This window comes from Poromitra crassiceps, assembly GCF_964638095.1.
Source record: "Poromitra crassiceps genome assembly, chromosome: 10".
Lineage (NCBI taxonomy): Eukaryota > Metazoa > Chordata > Actinopteri > Beryciformes > Melamphaidae > Poromitra > Poromitra crassiceps.
In genome coordinates, this window is record NC_139631.1 from 53,696,083 (window position 1) to 53,713,582 (window position 17,500).

General features: G+C 44.2%; 2 protein-coding genes across 2 annotated transcripts in view; both read left to right on the forward strand.

Moving 5' to 3' along the window:
• ak6 (adenylate kinase 6) overlaps positions 1-4,648 on the forward strand; it is an 8,775-nt gene extending 4,127 nt beyond the window's left edge. Inside the window, exons 3-5 of the mRNA XM_083644625.1 lie at positions 404-462; positions 2,142-2,287; positions 3,387-4,648. Coding sequence (XP_083500751.1) covers positions 404-462; positions 2,142-2,287; positions 3,387-3,576 — 395 coding nt within the window. The 3' untranslated portion in view covers positions 3,577-4,648. The remainder of the gene's footprint in view (positions 1-403; positions 463-2,141; positions 2,288-3,386) is intronic.
• Positions 4,649-6,909: 2,261 nt separating this feature from the next.
• ydjc (YdjC chitooligosaccharide deacetylase homolog) overlaps positions 6,910-17,500 on the forward strand; it is a 24,106-nt gene continuing 13,515 nt past the window's right edge. Inside the window, exons 1-3 of the mRNA XM_083644246.1 lie at positions 6,910-6,990; positions 15,110-15,285; positions 16,548-16,707. Coding sequence (XP_083500372.1) covers positions 15,122-15,285; positions 16,548-16,707 — 324 coding nt within the window. The 5' untranslated portion in view covers positions 6,910-6,990; positions 15,110-15,121. The remainder of the gene's footprint in view (positions 6,991-15,109; positions 15,286-16,547; positions 16,708-17,500) is intronic.

Below are 17,500 nucleotides of genomic sequence, written 5' to 3' on the forward strand. Positions count from 1 at the left end.
TGTAATGTTATATTCTTCAAAAGGCGGGTTATCATTCATTCATTGCATCATATACTGTAGTTTTCTCTTGCAATTTTCTAAGCAGAAATGTTGTGGTCGGGTAAAGGGGGTACTTGGATTCAGGAATCAGGGAATCAGGGAAGCGGTACTGAAGCCAAAGAAGTTTCAAAAGCACTGACCTAGAGAATATGCAGTGTTCCCTCCACCCAGGGGTCTCTAGCACATTGAGACCACAACACAACAGTGATGCGTGGATCATCAAACCTATCATACCTTTGAGTCACCTTTGGAATGAACATGCAACTAAATAGAAATGAATTGCAGAGACATCTTGAGGGTGTTCACACTAATCACTATCATGAGGGTGTTCACACTAATCACTATCATGATTGACTTTTTCCAGGTCAGCTTTTTGATGGCTTTGATGAAGAGTACCAGTGTCCAATCCTGGATGAAGACAGGGTGAGTGACATCCCATGACACAGCTTCTTGCCTCATTCTGATCTGCTCATCTGTGCTATATAATAAAGAGACAACCAAGTGTTCTTCATAACAAGCGGAGATGCCTCCAGAGCTCCAGGGGCCTTAAAAAGTCTTACAATGAAATAGGCGCTGCTTTTATGTTGAATGTATGCTTGAGCAGTCTCTCCTAACGATCCATAAATCGTAATTAGCCGTTTATTGTTCTAGGCTTGTATCGCTGCCGACAAGGAAGGCAGCATTAAACTGACAGATTTCTGAAGTTTGGTGTAAAATATGCGCTCCGTGCAAGTGAGAACGGTACACTCTCTAAACGCTGGCAGCCTGGCATTCTTCAGCTGTGAGTTTGGATGGCAGTAGCCTACAGTATATTGGAGTCATAACATGACTACATGGCAGTAGCCTACAGTATATTGGAGTCATAACATGACTACATGGCAGTAGCCTACAGTATATTGGAGTCATAACATGACTACATGGCAGTAGCCTACAGTATATTGGAGTCATAACATGACTACATGGCAGTAGCCTACAGTATATTGGAGTCATAACATGACTACATGGCAGTAGCCTACAGTATATTGGAGTCATAACATGACTACATGGCAGTAGCCTACAGTATATTGGAGTCATAACATGACTACATGGCAGTAGCCTACAGTATATTGGAGTCATAACATGACTGATTTGGATGGCAGTAGCCTACAGTATATTGGAGTCATAACATGACTGATTTGGTAGTTTTGCGATTGGTGCGAGTCAACCTCCAAAACGCTGTTTCAAATGGCAAAGAAAATAACGTTACTGGAGCCCTGTGAACGCTGCTACAAAAGGCATCCACTAGAGGGCACAATGACATTTTGGATAGAAATTTGCAGCGCCGGCTGAATGCTCTTGTTCCCTCGTCGCTCCTTCATATTTGCAAACATGCAAAGTTGCAGCTTGAAGATGTGAAGAGATGCAGGAAAAAGCTGCACTGTGTTCCTGGATAACAAGGCAGCCAACAATGCTAGTTTCTGAGCTGAGGTGTGCTCATCGATGTTGTAGTCAAGTCACTATCTCAAGTCCAAGTCCAGTCTCAAGTCCAAGCCAGAGTCACCAAAGAAGAGTGCGAGTCAAGTCCCCATTACCTGAGTCCCAGTCTGAAGCGGAACACGTGCCCTCGCACCAAACTGAATAAAAGTCATGGTACTGTATTAATATAGCTATCAATATCTTCATATTGTTCAGGCCTATTACAAAACACAAAAACCTCTATATCAAATATATCAAAATATGTCCGAGTCCTCGTCTCCAACTTCCGAGTCTGAATGCATGAATGGTCGAGTCCAAGTCTGATTCATCAGTGTTCAAGTCCAAGTCAAGTTAGAAGTCCGGAAAATGTGTCCTGGACTCGGAGTCGACTACAACGCTGGTGTTTATATAGTGAAATCTCATCCTTGTATAGTGAAATCTCATTCTAACTCATATTGTTCAATCATATCAAGTAAAAATTGCAACTTAGTACACATTTTCCTTGTAGCAAAAAAAATGCTAATTGCAGATGCAGCTCTTTCTTGGACAGTGACTTGTCAGGTTTGGCGCGTGTGACTTGTGTGTGACTCGTGTGACTTGTGTGTGACTCGTGTGTGACTCCATGCTTTGTGTTTGTGTTGTCACAGGTGGTGGACGAGCTGGACGAGAAGATGGTAGACGGAGGTGTGATCGTGGATTACCACGGCTGTGACTTCTTCCCAGAGCGCTGGTTCCACATTGTGTTTGTCCTCCGCACAGACAACAGCCATCTGTACAGCCGGCTAGAGAGCAGGTAGCACAGACAACAGCCATCTGTACAGCCGGCTAGAGAGCAGGTAGCACAGACAACAACCATCTGTACAGCCGGCTAGAGAGCAGGTAGCACAGACAACAGCCATCTGTACAGCCGGCTAGAGAGCAGGTAGCACAGACAACAGCCATCTGTACAGCCGGCTAGAGAGCAGGTAGCACAGACAACAGCCATCTGTACAGTCGGCTAGAGAGCAGGTAGCACAGACAACAGCCATCTGTACAGCCGGCTAGAGAGCAGGTAGCACAGACAACAGCCATCTGTACAGCCGGGTAGAGAGCAGGTAGCACAGACAACAACCATCTGTACAGCCGGCTAGAGAGCAGGTAGCACAGACAACAGCCATCTGTACAGTCAGCTAGAGAGCAGGTAGCACAGACAACAACCATCTGTACAGCCGGCTAGAGAGCAGGTAGCACAGACAACAGCCATCTGTACAGTCGGCTAGAGAGCAGGTAGCACAGACAACAGCCATCTGTACAGCCGGCTAGAGAGCAGGTAGCACAGACAACAGCCATCTGTACAGCCGGCTAGAGAGCAGGTAGCACAGACAACAACCATCTGTACAGCCGGCTAGAGAGCAGGTAGCACAGACAACAGCCATCTGTACAGTCGGCTAGAGAGCAGGTAGCACAGACAACAGCCATCTGTACAGTCGGCTAGAGAGCAGGTAGCACAGACAACAGCCATCTGTACAGCCGGGTAGGTTTTGGGGTAGGACCGTTTTCCATGTTGAAAACAATTAGGTGTGTTGTTGAGGTGCCTAAAATGCCATAAGGCTGAATGGCCACACCACGGTGCTGTGGGCTTCAAGGTATTTGTGCTTCTATGAGTCTGGACAGACATGGATGTAGACTGCTGACTTGTTGGAGGAGGGCATACAACTACAATGCGGTATTTCTAGTTCGTCAGTTTTCGTCTACGAAATTAACAGTACTGTAATGGAACACGGTTAATAAAAAATTAAAAAAATATATAGATAGATAGATGTATAGATATCACATATCCCCACACACACACTTTCTGCCTGAACCTAGTCTGTGTGGTTGACCATGGATTGTGTTGTCCCTCTGACTGGTAGGGGCTATGCAGGGAAGAAGCTGCAGGACAACGTGCAGTGTGAGATCTTCCAGACCATCTACGAGGAGGCCATGGAGGCCTACAAAGAGGAGATCGTCCACCAGCTGCCCAGCAACGAGCCCGAGGACCTGGAGCGGAACCTGGATCAAGTGGCCCAGTGGACCGAGCAGTGGATACACGACAATAACTAGAAGCTTAACGGCGCATGGTGGATTCACATGGAGGGACTTTGACTATAGTACTTACAGATATGATATGAGAAGTGCAAGAAATGGTTTTCGTTTGACCACCTTGGCAAACGGAAGCCACAGGTTGCTGTTGTAGGGACATATGTTTTCCACAAAATGGAAAAAACGGTCGGAATCATGGAATTTGGTAATACAAATGGAATAAAATCCAATGAAAAAGAGGAAACCGCACACTCTGGCTCTTTTTTGTTTTTTTTTGTTTATTTATTAGGATCCCCATTAGCTTTTGCAGTTGCAAAAGCTAGTCTTCCTGGGGTCCAACACGGAAAAACATTACACAAAAACTAACAACATTAATTTTGCAATCATTTTTTCAACCTTACAGTTGCGCATTTCCATTCATCATACAATTATTTCATTTTTCAATAGTAAAATCATGGGGGGAAGAAAAAGAAAAATACAATAGTAATAGTACAAATGTTTGATCTCTGAATCACTCAGCAACCAAACCAATCTGCAAACAACAACCCCCGACAAACTGGCTCTGATGCAAAGATTGAATAAAAAGATGATGTTTGGGCCTGGTGGCCTTTGTCAAGTCTTTTTATTAAACTTATTTTTATTAAGTCTGCATCGGAGCCAGAGTGTGCAGTTTCCTCTTTTTCATTGGATTTTTGCCGGTCACAAACGTTTTCTTCACTTTGATTATACAAATGGAATAAACTGTAAGACATGGAATATTGCTGAATTTTCCATCATTTGGTGGAAATTTGTTAGAAGTTCATCTAATCATCAAAATCAAAAGTAGACCTAATTATTGTAGTAACCTAAATGATTTCATCATCGTAAAATAGGCCTAGAGAAATGATTCTGTTTTGGACTGGGGTGTTTTGAGAGGGGGGGTCAGTCTTGCGTTGGAAACCTTACGTCACCTCACAACTTGGTTTTCACTTTGAGAAATATGCCGAAGAGGCTGTCTGAGAGAGCCAAGTCATCACCAAACAAACAAATCTATTTTTGTAACACAGGAACATTTTAAACCTATGAGAAAACTTGGAATGAGCTAATAAAACAAAGCTGTCACAAGTGATGGCTTTCAAACTCATTTGGGTACTTGCATGTTTACTGCTGTCTTGCATTCTAATATTCTTCTACCAAAAAACATTTAATCAACTGTCCCCCAAAAGTGCAACAGTTATCAAATGCTATATTGCCGAGTGGCCAGAATATTTCTTCTTAGTATTTTCTGTACAGACTGGCTGGCAGGCTATGTCACCAGTGTGACTACCTTTAAGGCCTCTTTATATTTATGTGTACCACAAAGAAGACACACGTGTCAATTGCCCTTTACATGCACAAAGTCATTACTGCCATTGAGGGAAATAGGGGAACACAGAAACTTGGCAAGGATGAAATGAATACGCTTTCTAGACTAGAGCTTCTAGAGGTGTGGTCTCTCTTCACTTGGTATCACTTGTCAACCAAGAAACAAGTCACGTTTAGTCTTTGTAGTTCTCCCAGTCATGACTGGATGGAGCAAGTGGATGGGGATGTAACACTCGGGTCCTCTGCCTCCTAACGGTACCGAGCAATATCCTCCTGTTCATAAGCTGGAGTTGGATCATTTCTTGAAACTTTCCTCCACTGTATCCAGTGCGGATCCAGATACCATTTTTGCAAACAAAAATGGTAACTCAAAATTAACTCAAAGGCGAGTATCATGTCGATGGCGTCTATATTTTCACAGCCTGGAAAGCAACAGCGACACACATCAACATATTTAGTACTACCAACAAGGAAATTCAAGTTGGATGAACTAAATGCCTAGTTGAGCTGACATTACATTATGAGTCAAACCAACAAAGATGAAACTGATAAAACAGATCAACTAGATATTTAAAGTTCAATCAACATTTTTAGGGCAACCAATATGGAAATTCAATCTATATTGGTTTGGTATTGGTATTTGCATAAAAACACACAATTTGATTAGATTGTATCTTTATTTAAATATATGCTTTGATTTTTTTTTAAGCCTAACTCAATGTGTAACTTGCATTAGGCTACTTGACATTCCTGAAATCCTATTGGTAAGTTATATTACTGAGGGACTGCTAAAATAATATATTAGTCTACATGTAATATGTTACTTTTGTAATGAGTTACCCCCGACACTGTTTAGTGGTTGGGCCGACCTAACCTAAAGCCGTTTAAAGTTGTGACTCCAGCCTCCCAGTAACACGTCACAGCCTGTGTGTGGAAAGACACACCTGTCACCTGTATCACAGTCAACAGGCTGCATGCTGTTATAGAAGGTAAGCACTGCTGACCTCACTAAACCACAGACTGCCTATCTGATCGGCATAATGACGTTTTATCCATATCAAAACATTGTAGCTAATAATTATGTCGTCACAGTCAGGGATGTAGTGTGTGTGTGTGTAGGGGGGGTAAATTTAAGTAGGCTATTCTTCTGTCGTAATCAAGCCTTATGCCGAATTTACCCGGTTTTTAGGTTGATATAAATGTTAATAAAGAAGATACAATTTAATGTTGATATATAGGGTCATTTCTTACAGCGAAAATGATTTTTACTTTGCCTTATGCCCTGGAGGTCATAGCTATTTATAACCTTTACTTTCATTTAGGCTACATCACTGGGTGTAGTTATGTAAGGTCGCCATAGACAATAAAAGCAGAAATACTAGAGGGGGTTTTGAAATCCGAGAATGCCAAGTCAGTTGTGTCGTCCTCCTTGTAGGAGAACTTCTTCAAGCTCGTTGTTTAAGCTCATACATACATACGAGTTTTAAAGTTGAAAAGAGTCCTTGAATACAAGTCCTGGTAAGAAATAACAAGCACTTTGATGGCATACTTGATACTTCAGGGATGCTGGATCCCCTGTCCTGGAGCTCAGCCAGGAAGGATGACATCACATCATTAGGTAATTAGGGCAATCACCCAATTAAAAAAAATCTGGCTCCTTCAGGTCACCCGCGCATGGGTGCTCTTTAACAACCCCGGAAAGTTTCTGCCCGATCGCACGCACAGCCGTGGCGTGGCCGGACGAAATTCTGCACGCACGCACACGTACTTTTCAACGTATAATAAGACAAGAAGCCCACGGGGCTGGGCTACAGTAATGACTCTTGGTCAAACCGATTTAGTCCTGCAGAGAGCGGTAGAGTGTTGTAGATAATTGCTGCTTGGTCGCACTGTCGATGCTTGGTAGCAGCAGTGTTGCCAGATCTCGCGAGAGAAACAAGCAACCAGCCCTCGACCCCGAGCTGGAGTCGTTGCCTATGTTGGCTGTTTCTCTCGCGAGATCTGGGAACACTTAGTCGGAAGCAAAGGCTTTTTAATCGTGCCTGTGTGGCTGTGAGGACATACATGGACCAACGTGCGTGACAAAAATGGGTAAGACACACTTGTTTCGTAACGTTAAAGAGCACGTGTACTAGCTTCATTCCGTATGACTGTGCCGCTCTTTACTTGTAAAAGTAATCTAATCTCTCTGTCTGGGGCTGGTTGCTCTCTAGCCCCTTTCGGAACTGTTTTCGGGTAGCCTATATGACGTCACCATCTCCCTTGTGGAGGGGAGATGATGATGACGTCATCTACCCGAAAACAGTTTCGTAAGGGGCTATTTGTTCTCCAACCTCGCTCCTTCATCTGCCCATATGGCTATGGCGCAGGGGAAGGGACAAAGTTAAGACTGGGTTAACTAGAAGCCAGGAGGCTGAAGCCAGATAGCGTTACAGTATTTACAGACACACATAGCCTACGTCACTACAGCCTGAGTCTTGCGTCGAGACGAAAAACAAAATATCTGGAGATTTTCTCAGATTTGGGGTCGAGAAACAAAATGTCATCCCTGATGTGGACTAAATTAGGGGTCCTTGAGAATCACTGGCCTAGATCTCTCTCTCTCTCTCTCTCTCTCTCTCTCTCTCTCTCTCTCTCTCTCTCTCTCTTTCTCTCTCTCTGTGTCTCTCTCTCTCTCTCTCTCAGTAATGGCATTTATGCCTTTTAAGTAGCATAGTGTAGTAAACAAACCTAAACATGTGTGGTCATTTACTTTTGTAGTTATTCGCTAACAGTATAGACGCAAATTGATTTAAGGCAAGTGATCATTCAAAACCAGACAGATCATCATCATACAATGTGTTGCATCTATCTTCTATCTATCTATAAATTCAGTCATACATTGTGACATCATCATCATGATGTTATAAGAGTCCCACTGACATCAGTGATGTCATAAGAGCAAAATCGAGTCCCAGGGGCAGACACTGAAAGAAGTGGGAGTCTGGCGTCAGACCCCCCGTCTTTAGCCATGGAGGACAGCTCCAGGACAGGTGATCCAGCATCCATGAAGTAGCCTATGATGCCATCATAGAGCAGCCAGGGCGATGCGAGCGTGCGGGATGCCTAGTCATGTAAAACCTGCATCAGTGCATCAACAGTGAAGAAGAGCCTGGTATAAGTTGATAATTTAATAATTATTCACTTACACTATTTGTGCTTCTGTGGTGATATAATGATGGCATGGCGATATGACCATCAATAGTGTTTTCTATGGTGTTTGTTTTCTCTGGTATTTTGCTGAAAGAAGACTAGTCCACAGTTCACTAGTTCAATACAAACTAGCAGGCAAAAGGTATTTGCATGTGTCAAAGCAGATTTAAATGTGGACTGAACAAAGTAAAGACAGTCTGCCATCAGCTGCTCCATTGGTGCTTTAAGCTCCCACTGAAGAGGAAGTACGACAGACGAGACCAGCTCTTCAACTTCAAAACATTTAGCTGTGAGTGAGTTAGCCTATTTCTGTCAATAACACAAGTACCAAAGTGACTAATGCTACATGTTTTTTCCCCTGCAATGTCCTCACATAGGCTAAGACTATCACTAGTCATATAGACCTATAAACACATGTCCTCACATAGGCTAAGACTATCACTAGTCATATAGACCTATAAACACATGTCCTCACATAGGCTGAGACTATCACTAGTCATATAGACCTATAAACACATGTCCTCACATAGGCTAATACTATCACTAGTCATATAGACCTATAAACACATGTCCTCACATAGGCTAAGGCTATCACTAGTCATATAGACCTATAAACACATGTCCTCACATAGGCTAAGGCTATCACTAGTCATATAGACCTATAAACCCATGTCCTCACATAGGCTAAGGCTATCACTAGTCATATTGACCTATAAACACATGTCCTCACATAGGCTGAGACTATCACTAGTCCTATAAACACGTCCTCACATAGGCTAAGACTATCACTAGTCATATAGACCTATAAACCCATGTCCTCACATAGGCTGAGACTATCACTAGTCATATAGACCTATAAACACATGTCCTCACATAGGCTGAGACTATCACTAGTCATATAGATCTATAAACCCATGTCCTCACATAGGCTGAGACTATCACTAGTCATATAGACCTATAAACCCATGTCCTCACATAGGCTAAGACTATCACTAGTCATATAGACCTATACACACATGTCCTCACATCCTCACATAGGCTAAGACTATCACTAGTCATATAGACCTATAAACCCATGTCCTCACATAGGCTAAGACTATCACTAGTCATATAGACCTATAAACCCATGTCCTCACATAGGCTAAGACTATCACTAGTCATATAGACCTATAAACCCATGTCCTCACATAGGCTGAGACTATCACTAGTCATATAGACCTATAAACCCATGTCCTCACATAGGCTAAGACTATCACTAGTCATATAGACCTATAAACCCATGTCCTCACATAGGCTAAGGCTATCACTAGTCATATAGACCTATAAACCCATGTCCTCACATAGGCTAAGGCTATCACTAGTCATATAGACCTATAAACCCATGTCCTCACATAGGCTAAGGCTATCACTAGTCATATAGACCTATAAATCCCATGTCCTCACATTGGCTAAGACTATCACTAGTCATATAGACCTATAAACCCATGTACTCACATAGGCTAAGACTATCACTAGTCATATAGACCTATAAACACATGTCCTCACATCCTCACATAGGCTAAGACTATCACTAGTCATATAGACCTATAAACCCATGTCCTCACATAGGCTAAGACTATCACTAGTCATATAGACCTATAAACCCATGTCCTCACATAGGCTAAGGCTATCACTAGTCATATAGACCTATAAACCCATGTCCTCACATAGGCTAAGGCTATCACTAGTCATATAGACCAATAAACCCATGTCCTCACATAGGCTAAGATTATCACTAGTCATATAGACCTATAAACCCATGTCCTCACATAGGCTAAGGCTATCACTAGTCATATAGACCTATAAACCCATGTCCTCACATAGGCTAAGACTATCACTAGTCATATGCATCGATTACGATGCACAATATGGGTTCACCATTCGATATGATCATGATACGATGTAGGTAGCCTAATAGGCTAAACAAAAGGTCATATTTATATTCATTTTTCTGCCCCACAATACAATGCATATGGTAATAACAAAAAGTTGTATTAGGATACATTGAATTTAGATATAACGTCCCATCCTGAGATCTGAAACAAATTAGGGAACAGACTATTATTTATATCATACTTTGGAAACCTGTTTCCGCCATCTGTAATATATATATATATATATATATATATTACATTACATTACATTACATTACGTCATTTGGCAGACTAGGGATGTTCATCAATTATCGAAAATCGATAATCGATCGTTAAGGATTGGAATCGATCCTGTGGCATTTGGATCGATTTTTTAATTATTAAAAAAAAAAAATTTTTTTTTTTGGACTAGGTTTGGGTGGAATTCGTTACTCCTCGCCCCACTCCATTGCACAGCCGACTAACGTGAGGTGGAGCTTCATATAGTCTCTAGTTTTCTGGCTGGGCACGGGCCTTTGTGCCAACAAAACTGTTTTAAACATGGGAAATTCACACCGGCATGCGCCGGGGACAGCAGTGTTGGAGAGGAGACACATTGAAATAAAGAGTTCATTGAGGAGAACACGTTGTCTTTCGTATTTTCTGCCATAGGCATTCATTTTGTAAAAAAAAAAAAAAAAAAAAAATATTGAAAATTTTCTAAGTATTAATAAAATCGATGATCGATAATTGATCGTTAATTTTCACCGATTATCGATTTTGGAAAATTTTCAAAATGAACATCCCTATGGCAGACGCTTTTATCCAAAGCGACTTACAATAGCACATTTTTTGTCAGCAATAGAACAATCAACTATGGAGCACAGTCTATGACAGGGGTGGGCAATTATTTTTCATGGGGGGCCACATGAGAAACCCAGATTGTTGCCGGGGGCCGAACAAATATTGTCATGCCGTAACCCATGGATGGGTAACTTTGATGATAGAGAGGGCCACAAAAAATGTATTCGCTACCAGGTTTTGCTGAGGGCCGAACGGGGCCAGCGTGAAAGATTTGGTGCATTTGAAGCCACGTTTAGAGGAATAACTCATTTTAAATTAACAGTTGTGATGTCATTATTCAGTCTTAACACTTTGAGTGCCACGGCCCTTGGGCAAAAGGTGCTGTACTGTGCCACATAGGCCGCAATGCATTTTAATATAGCCATATCATTTTTTGTGTTCCTCTTATATGGACAACCAAAAAAAAAACTGTGTTTATAAACCGTTCCATTTTGGAAATACACCCCTCTGAAAAAGAGTGTTTTCGACCGAAAAGAGCATACTGAAATTAGTTTCTGAGATAATCACATCTTTATGTTAGAAAGGCGACAGAATGAATTCTGCTTTGAGTTCGAGCCTGCTGCTGCCTGGGTGTGTGTGTACTGTCAATGGTTGTATGCTGTTAGTGCCCTGCGTGCCCCACCCCCCTCCTCCCCCTCCTCCGTGGTGGGAGGAGTCGAGTGTCTGCTGCGGTTTGCTCTGTTTGATCTGCACTGAAAAGTCCGCTGCCTGCATCCCCCGCTTTTTTACAGCGTGTCCTCGGCTCCCAGCTGAGAATAATGTAACTTTTCAGAAAGACGCTGGTGTCGCCATGTCGGCAACTAAATCATATGGATGGACTATCGCAGCGGACACGGATGGGGCTCAATTGTGGCAGCAGATGACTGCTGTTCACAGGCACAGCTAAGTAACGTTATGCTTCAAGCATATCAATGGCGATTTCCGTTTCCTCATGACTTCTTCTCTCTTTTCTCCTGGCCTTTGTCTAATCGGGAGGGCACTGTCACCACCTAAGGGTTCTGTAAAATAGGTTAGACACATTCAATAGCTCCCATATTGTAAAAGGCGATGTAAGAGGCTTAGATCGACATCCCCCCGTCAAAATATGAATTTGGAGTTATTGACGCCATTTGGCGTCGCTGGCAGCCTACGGTAAATTTCTCTTGACGCCATATGGCGTCGCTGGCACTCAATGTGTTAACCACCAATATTTCATCCTTTTCTCACTCACTCCTATGTCACCACCTGCTCTCAGGGCTTGAAATTAAGTTTTTTGACCACCTGCCAATATGGCTGCTAGATTTTAAAGTTACCAGCCAATTAGAATTTCCACTAGCCAAAATGTTTTTCTTGAAATAAATCAGAATATGAGTGGGTTAATTTAAGCATAAGTATCAGTAAGTGGCCCGGGATAATCAAAGCCTGTGTTGAGGGTCACACGAACAAAAATGCAGTCTTGAAGCTAAATAAATCCAAAACCAATGAGTTAATTATTTAAATTTCTAATTCAATGTAGCCTTTTAGTCATAAAGATTATTGAAAGATATTCCATATTCCAGACTGAATGCTATAACAGAAGTGGAGTATTGGCCAGAATGACATGAACATTTGGACATTTATTCAGCGGGTATCTTGCATGTAGCGTTCAGGTGCACTGTGTAAAAATTTTTTTTTTTTTTTTTTTTTTTTTTTTTTTTTTGCAATTCCATGGCGGGCCACACAGGTGGCGCCCGCGGGCCGCATCCGGCCCGCGGGCCGTAATTTGCCCATGTATGGTCTATGACAACTACAACTTCTGAAGGAACAGTGGTACAAGTTTAGGTTAGTGGTACAAGGTTGGTTAGGTTTTTTTTTTTTTTTTTTTTTTTTTTTTTTTATAAGGAAAGAGAGAGACGAAGTTAGATCAAGAAGGGCCCAGATGGAGCCTGAAAAGGTGTGTCTTTAGTCTTTTCCGAAAGATCGGCAGTGATTCAGCAGTCCTGACCGAAGGTGGAAGCTCGTTCCACCATTGAGGTGCCAGGGACGAGAAGAGTCGAGATCGGGATGAGCGACTTTTGAGCCCCCGTAGCGAAGGAGGGGCGAGGCGACCTGCACTGGTGGAGGAGCGAAGGGAGCGGTGAGAGGTTTGGAACCTGACCATGGATTGCAGGTACCGGGGAGCTGACTGGTGTACTGCCCTGTAGGCCAGTACCAGTGTCTTGAATTTGATGCGGGCCAAGATGGGAAGCCAGTGGAGCTCCTGGAGGAGGGGAGTGACGTGAGAGAATTTGGGTTGGTTGAATATCAGACGGGCTGCAGCGTTCTGAATGAGCTGAAGCGGTCGGATGTCGGTGGCAGGTAGGCCGGCCAGAAGCACGTTGCAGTAGTCCAGGCGGGAGGAGACAAGAGACTGGACCAGGAGTTGAGTCGCTTCTCTTGTGAGAAAGGGACGGATTTTGCGGATGTTGTAGAGAGAGAACCTACAGGAGCGCGCTGTAGCAGCTATGTTGGCAGAGCAAGACAGCTGGTTGTCAAGGATCACCCCAAGGTTCTTGGCTGGAGGGAAGTACAGTGGTGTTGTCAATGGAGATGGAGAGATCTGCAAGAGGGCAGTCTTTTCCTGGGAGGAAGAGTAGCTCGGTCTTACCAAGGTTGAGCTTGAGGTGGTGGGCAGACATCCAGTCGCCAATGTCTTTGAGGCATCCAGAGATGCGAGCCTCGATTTGAGTGTCAGAGGGGGGGAAGGAAAGGAAAAGCTGGGTGTCATCAGCATAGCAGTGATAAGAAAAGCCATGAGAAGAGATCACATAGGCAAGAGATCTGATATAGAGAAGGAAAAGTAAGGGGCCCAGGACTGAGCCCTGGGGGACACCGGTGGTAAGAGGACAGGATCTGGAGAGGGACCCTCTCCATGAGACCTGGTATGAGCGGTTCGAGAGGTAGGAAGCAAACCAGGAGAGTGCAGAGCCGAAATGCCGAGGTCAGACAGAGTGGAAAGAAGGATTTGGTGGTTGACTGTATCGAAGGCAGCAGACAGGTCAAGGAGGACAAGAACAGAAGAGAGGGATGAGGCCTTAGCAGTGTGAAGGGCCTCTGTGACAGCAAGAAGAGCTGTCTCAGTGGAGTGAGAGGCCTTGAAACCGGACTGCAGAGGGTCCAGGAGGTCATTTTGGGAGAGATAGAGAGAAAGTTGTTCGGACGCTGCTCGTTCGAGGGTTTTGGAAAGGAATGAGAGAAGAGAGACAGGTCTGTAGTTGTGAATAGCAGTAGGGTCAAGGGAGGGTTTCTTAAGCAGAGGCTTGACTCTTGCAGTCTTTAGAGCAGGCGGGACAAGACCAGAGGACAGAGAGGAGTTAATGAATGTAGTGAGGAAGGGAGATATGTTAGGTGAGATGGTTTGGAGGAGAGAGGAAGGGATAGGATCGAGGGGGCAGTAAGTGGCTCGGTTTGAGCTGATGAGTTTAAGCACTTCATCAGGAGAGAGAGGAGAGAAGGAAGGAAATCCAGGGACAGGGGGCCGAGGAGCAGGATTGGAGTCGGGAGTGTTAGTGAGGGTGGCTGGAGGATGGAAGGAGGAGCTGATGTCATCCACCTTTTTAGTAAAGAAGGTTACAAAATCATCAGCAGAGAGGGAGGAGGGAGGGGGAGGGGAGGGAGGGTTGAGGAGCGTGGAGAAGGTGGCGAACAGTTTACTGGGATTGGATGCAGAGGACTGGATATATATATATATATATAGTATATATATACTCCGTACTCCGTCCGTCCATAAATTCAGTTGTCTGCTGGAACAAATCTAATCACTTTCATTTATACAAACACAAGAGCTCAAGTCAAGACTTTAGAAATCTTTTCAAGTTATCAGAGTACAAGTCCCAAGTCTTCTCTTCATGCATCAAGTCAAGTCTCTCAAGCAGCTCTCAAGCAGCTCAGTGGCCTTGTGGTTTGAGTGTCCGCCCTGAGACTGGGAGGTTTGTGAGTTCGATCCCCGGCCAAGTCATACCAAAGACTATAAAAATGGGACCCATTTGCCTCCCTGCTTGGCACTCAGCATCAAAGGGTTGGAATTGGGGGTTTAAATCACCATATGATTCCTGAGCGCGGCGCTGCTGCCGCTCACCGCTCGCCCAGGGGATGGGTCAAATGCGGAGAACAAATTTCACACACTCAGGTGTGGGACTTTACCTTTACCTTTAGAACTGTGAGGAGTTTGACTGGACTCTCCACCTCAGGGTTATTGTGATATTAGTTTTGCTGTGTTGAGCAAATAGAAATCCATTCACTTGTGTGTCTGTCTCTTCCCACAGCGGCCAGCGATAATGCCACAGCCCAGAGTGAAGCTGGTGGTGACGGGAGATGATTTTGGCTACTGCCCCAGGAGGAACCAGGGCATCGTGGACTGTTTCCAGGCTGGAGGCATCTCCAACGTCTCGCTGTTGGTTAACGCCTCCGCCGCCAACGACGCCGCTGAACTGGCTAAAAGGTACTGTAGGTGTTGATTCTTCTTGTCCAGATGGACACCCAGGTACTTATAGGACTGAACCATTTCAACCGGAGTGCCCTTAATGAGGATTGAGGTTGGTTTTACTGAGGTTAAGGTGGTTAAAGTCCCTGGAAACCAGATTTTTTTTATTTTTTTTATTTAGCATTTTGAGTTCATCACATCACAGGAACCTATGTTAATAAGCCACCAGCCAAATTTGAACGATGATGAACGTCGCAAAGTATATAAATTTAGGTTTGACAGTCATGGCAAAAGTCTTGAGAATCAATTCGATTTTAGAGTGTATTTTCTCCCGCGGACTGTGTGGGCGTGTCCCGTCTGCAGCAGAGGAGACCTGCTGGAGGAGACCTCTCTCTCCGTTAACGGAGAGAGAGAGAGAGAAGGAGAGAGAGAGAGAAGGAAAGAGAGATGGAGTGTGTGTGTGTGTGTGTGTGTGTGTGTGTGTGTGTGTTCGCGCGTTGCTCGGCGCATAGCACAGACAGAGAGGGTTTACAGAGAGGAAGAGATATCTGCCGCTGCGCTACTGTGTGTGTGTCAGTGTGTGTGTGCGCGCGTGCGTGCATGCGTGTGTGTGATTCGATTAAATCTTATGACGTGATAAGATCATGCATTTTAGCACCGCGCGCACCGCTCTCTTCAATGAGGAAATGGAAATCCAGACCTTGTAGAAAAGTGTCGATTTTTGGGGTTAGGGTTGAAAGTAATGTTAACTTACTTTCTGAGGCACACAATTACTCACATAAGACCCTAAATTTAATAGTTAGAAGGTTTTTGTGGATTTTGGTTTCCAGGGACTTTAACCTCACACCAGCTGACAAACTGTAAGCCTGGTCGTTGTCATCTTTTATCAGGCCTACCAGGGGCGGAGTCATCTTTTATCAGGCCTACCAGGGGCGGAGTCATCTTTTAGCAGGCCTACCAGGGGCGCAGTCATCTTTTATCAGGCCTACCAGGGGCGGAGTCATCTCTTATCAGGCCTACCAGGGACGGAGTCGCCAGAGAATTTTTGAAGATGACCTCCTTCCTGACTGTGTCTGCAGTCAGCAGTGTAGAGGGTAAACCAAAAGGAAGACAAGACAGTTTCCTGTATTGGTTAAAATGGTGTCAGACACACCACTGTTTAGTGTGATGAATTGAGGTCTTGAGATAGAGGAGAAGTGGGTCCTCACACCACAAAATAACTGGTGGAATGTGTGAAATGTCCGTGACATTATCCATGACAGTTCCTCTTTGCTTATCAGACATGACATCCCCATCGGCCTCCATGCCAACCTGTCGGAGGGCGTGCCGGTGTGCCAGAGCCTCAGGCGGGGCTCCACCCTCCTCGACCACCAGGGCTTCTTCCACGGAAAGACGGGCTTCCGCCAGGCGCTGCAGAGGGGCCAGCTCAGCATGGCAGAGGTCAGCTGACTGGGGCCATGTTGGCCAAACTGATTAGTGGATGACACTCGTGTAGCTGTACTTACTATGTGTTCAGCAGGGCTGGGTATCGTTTAAAAAGAAGGTGATACCAGTACCAATACCAGTACCAGTACCAATACCAGTACCCTTAAAGTAAGGGAGTGCTTCCTTCAATACTTTTGACTTCATTCAATCCCTCGTGTGAATTTGAATGTTTCCGTGTCATCTCGGCACATTGAACCGCCATCTCTGTCACATGACTTCACCACCGCCATCTCTGTCACATGACTTCACCACCACAGACTGTATAGTGGGCGTGTCAAACTCATTTGAGTTCAGGGGCCACACTGGACCCAATTTGGTCTCAGGACAAACCAAATCAATGCATAATAACCTATAATTAATAACCTATACACAACTCCTATCATATCAAATCTACTGTCTGTAAGTGCAACAATTCCTTTCTATATATTCAAGGCTAATGAAAATAGTTGACCGTTAGTGACGCCTACAGAAAACGTAAATACTTCATATTGTAACTTGCTCATGAAACCTGGTACGATTGATTTTAGGTGTCAAATCCTGAGCTTGAAAAGTTGGATCGAAGGACTTCTCAGTGCAATTTTCACAGTTTGCAAAGTCGTCCTGTGGGCCGGATTGGACCCTTTTGGCGGGCCGGTTCTGGTCCCTCGGCCGCATGTTTGACACCCCTGCTGTATGGGTTGTAGCTCCTGTGGTAATGGGCCAATCACATGTTGCATTACATTTCTCCTATACCTGTGTAGAAAAAGGA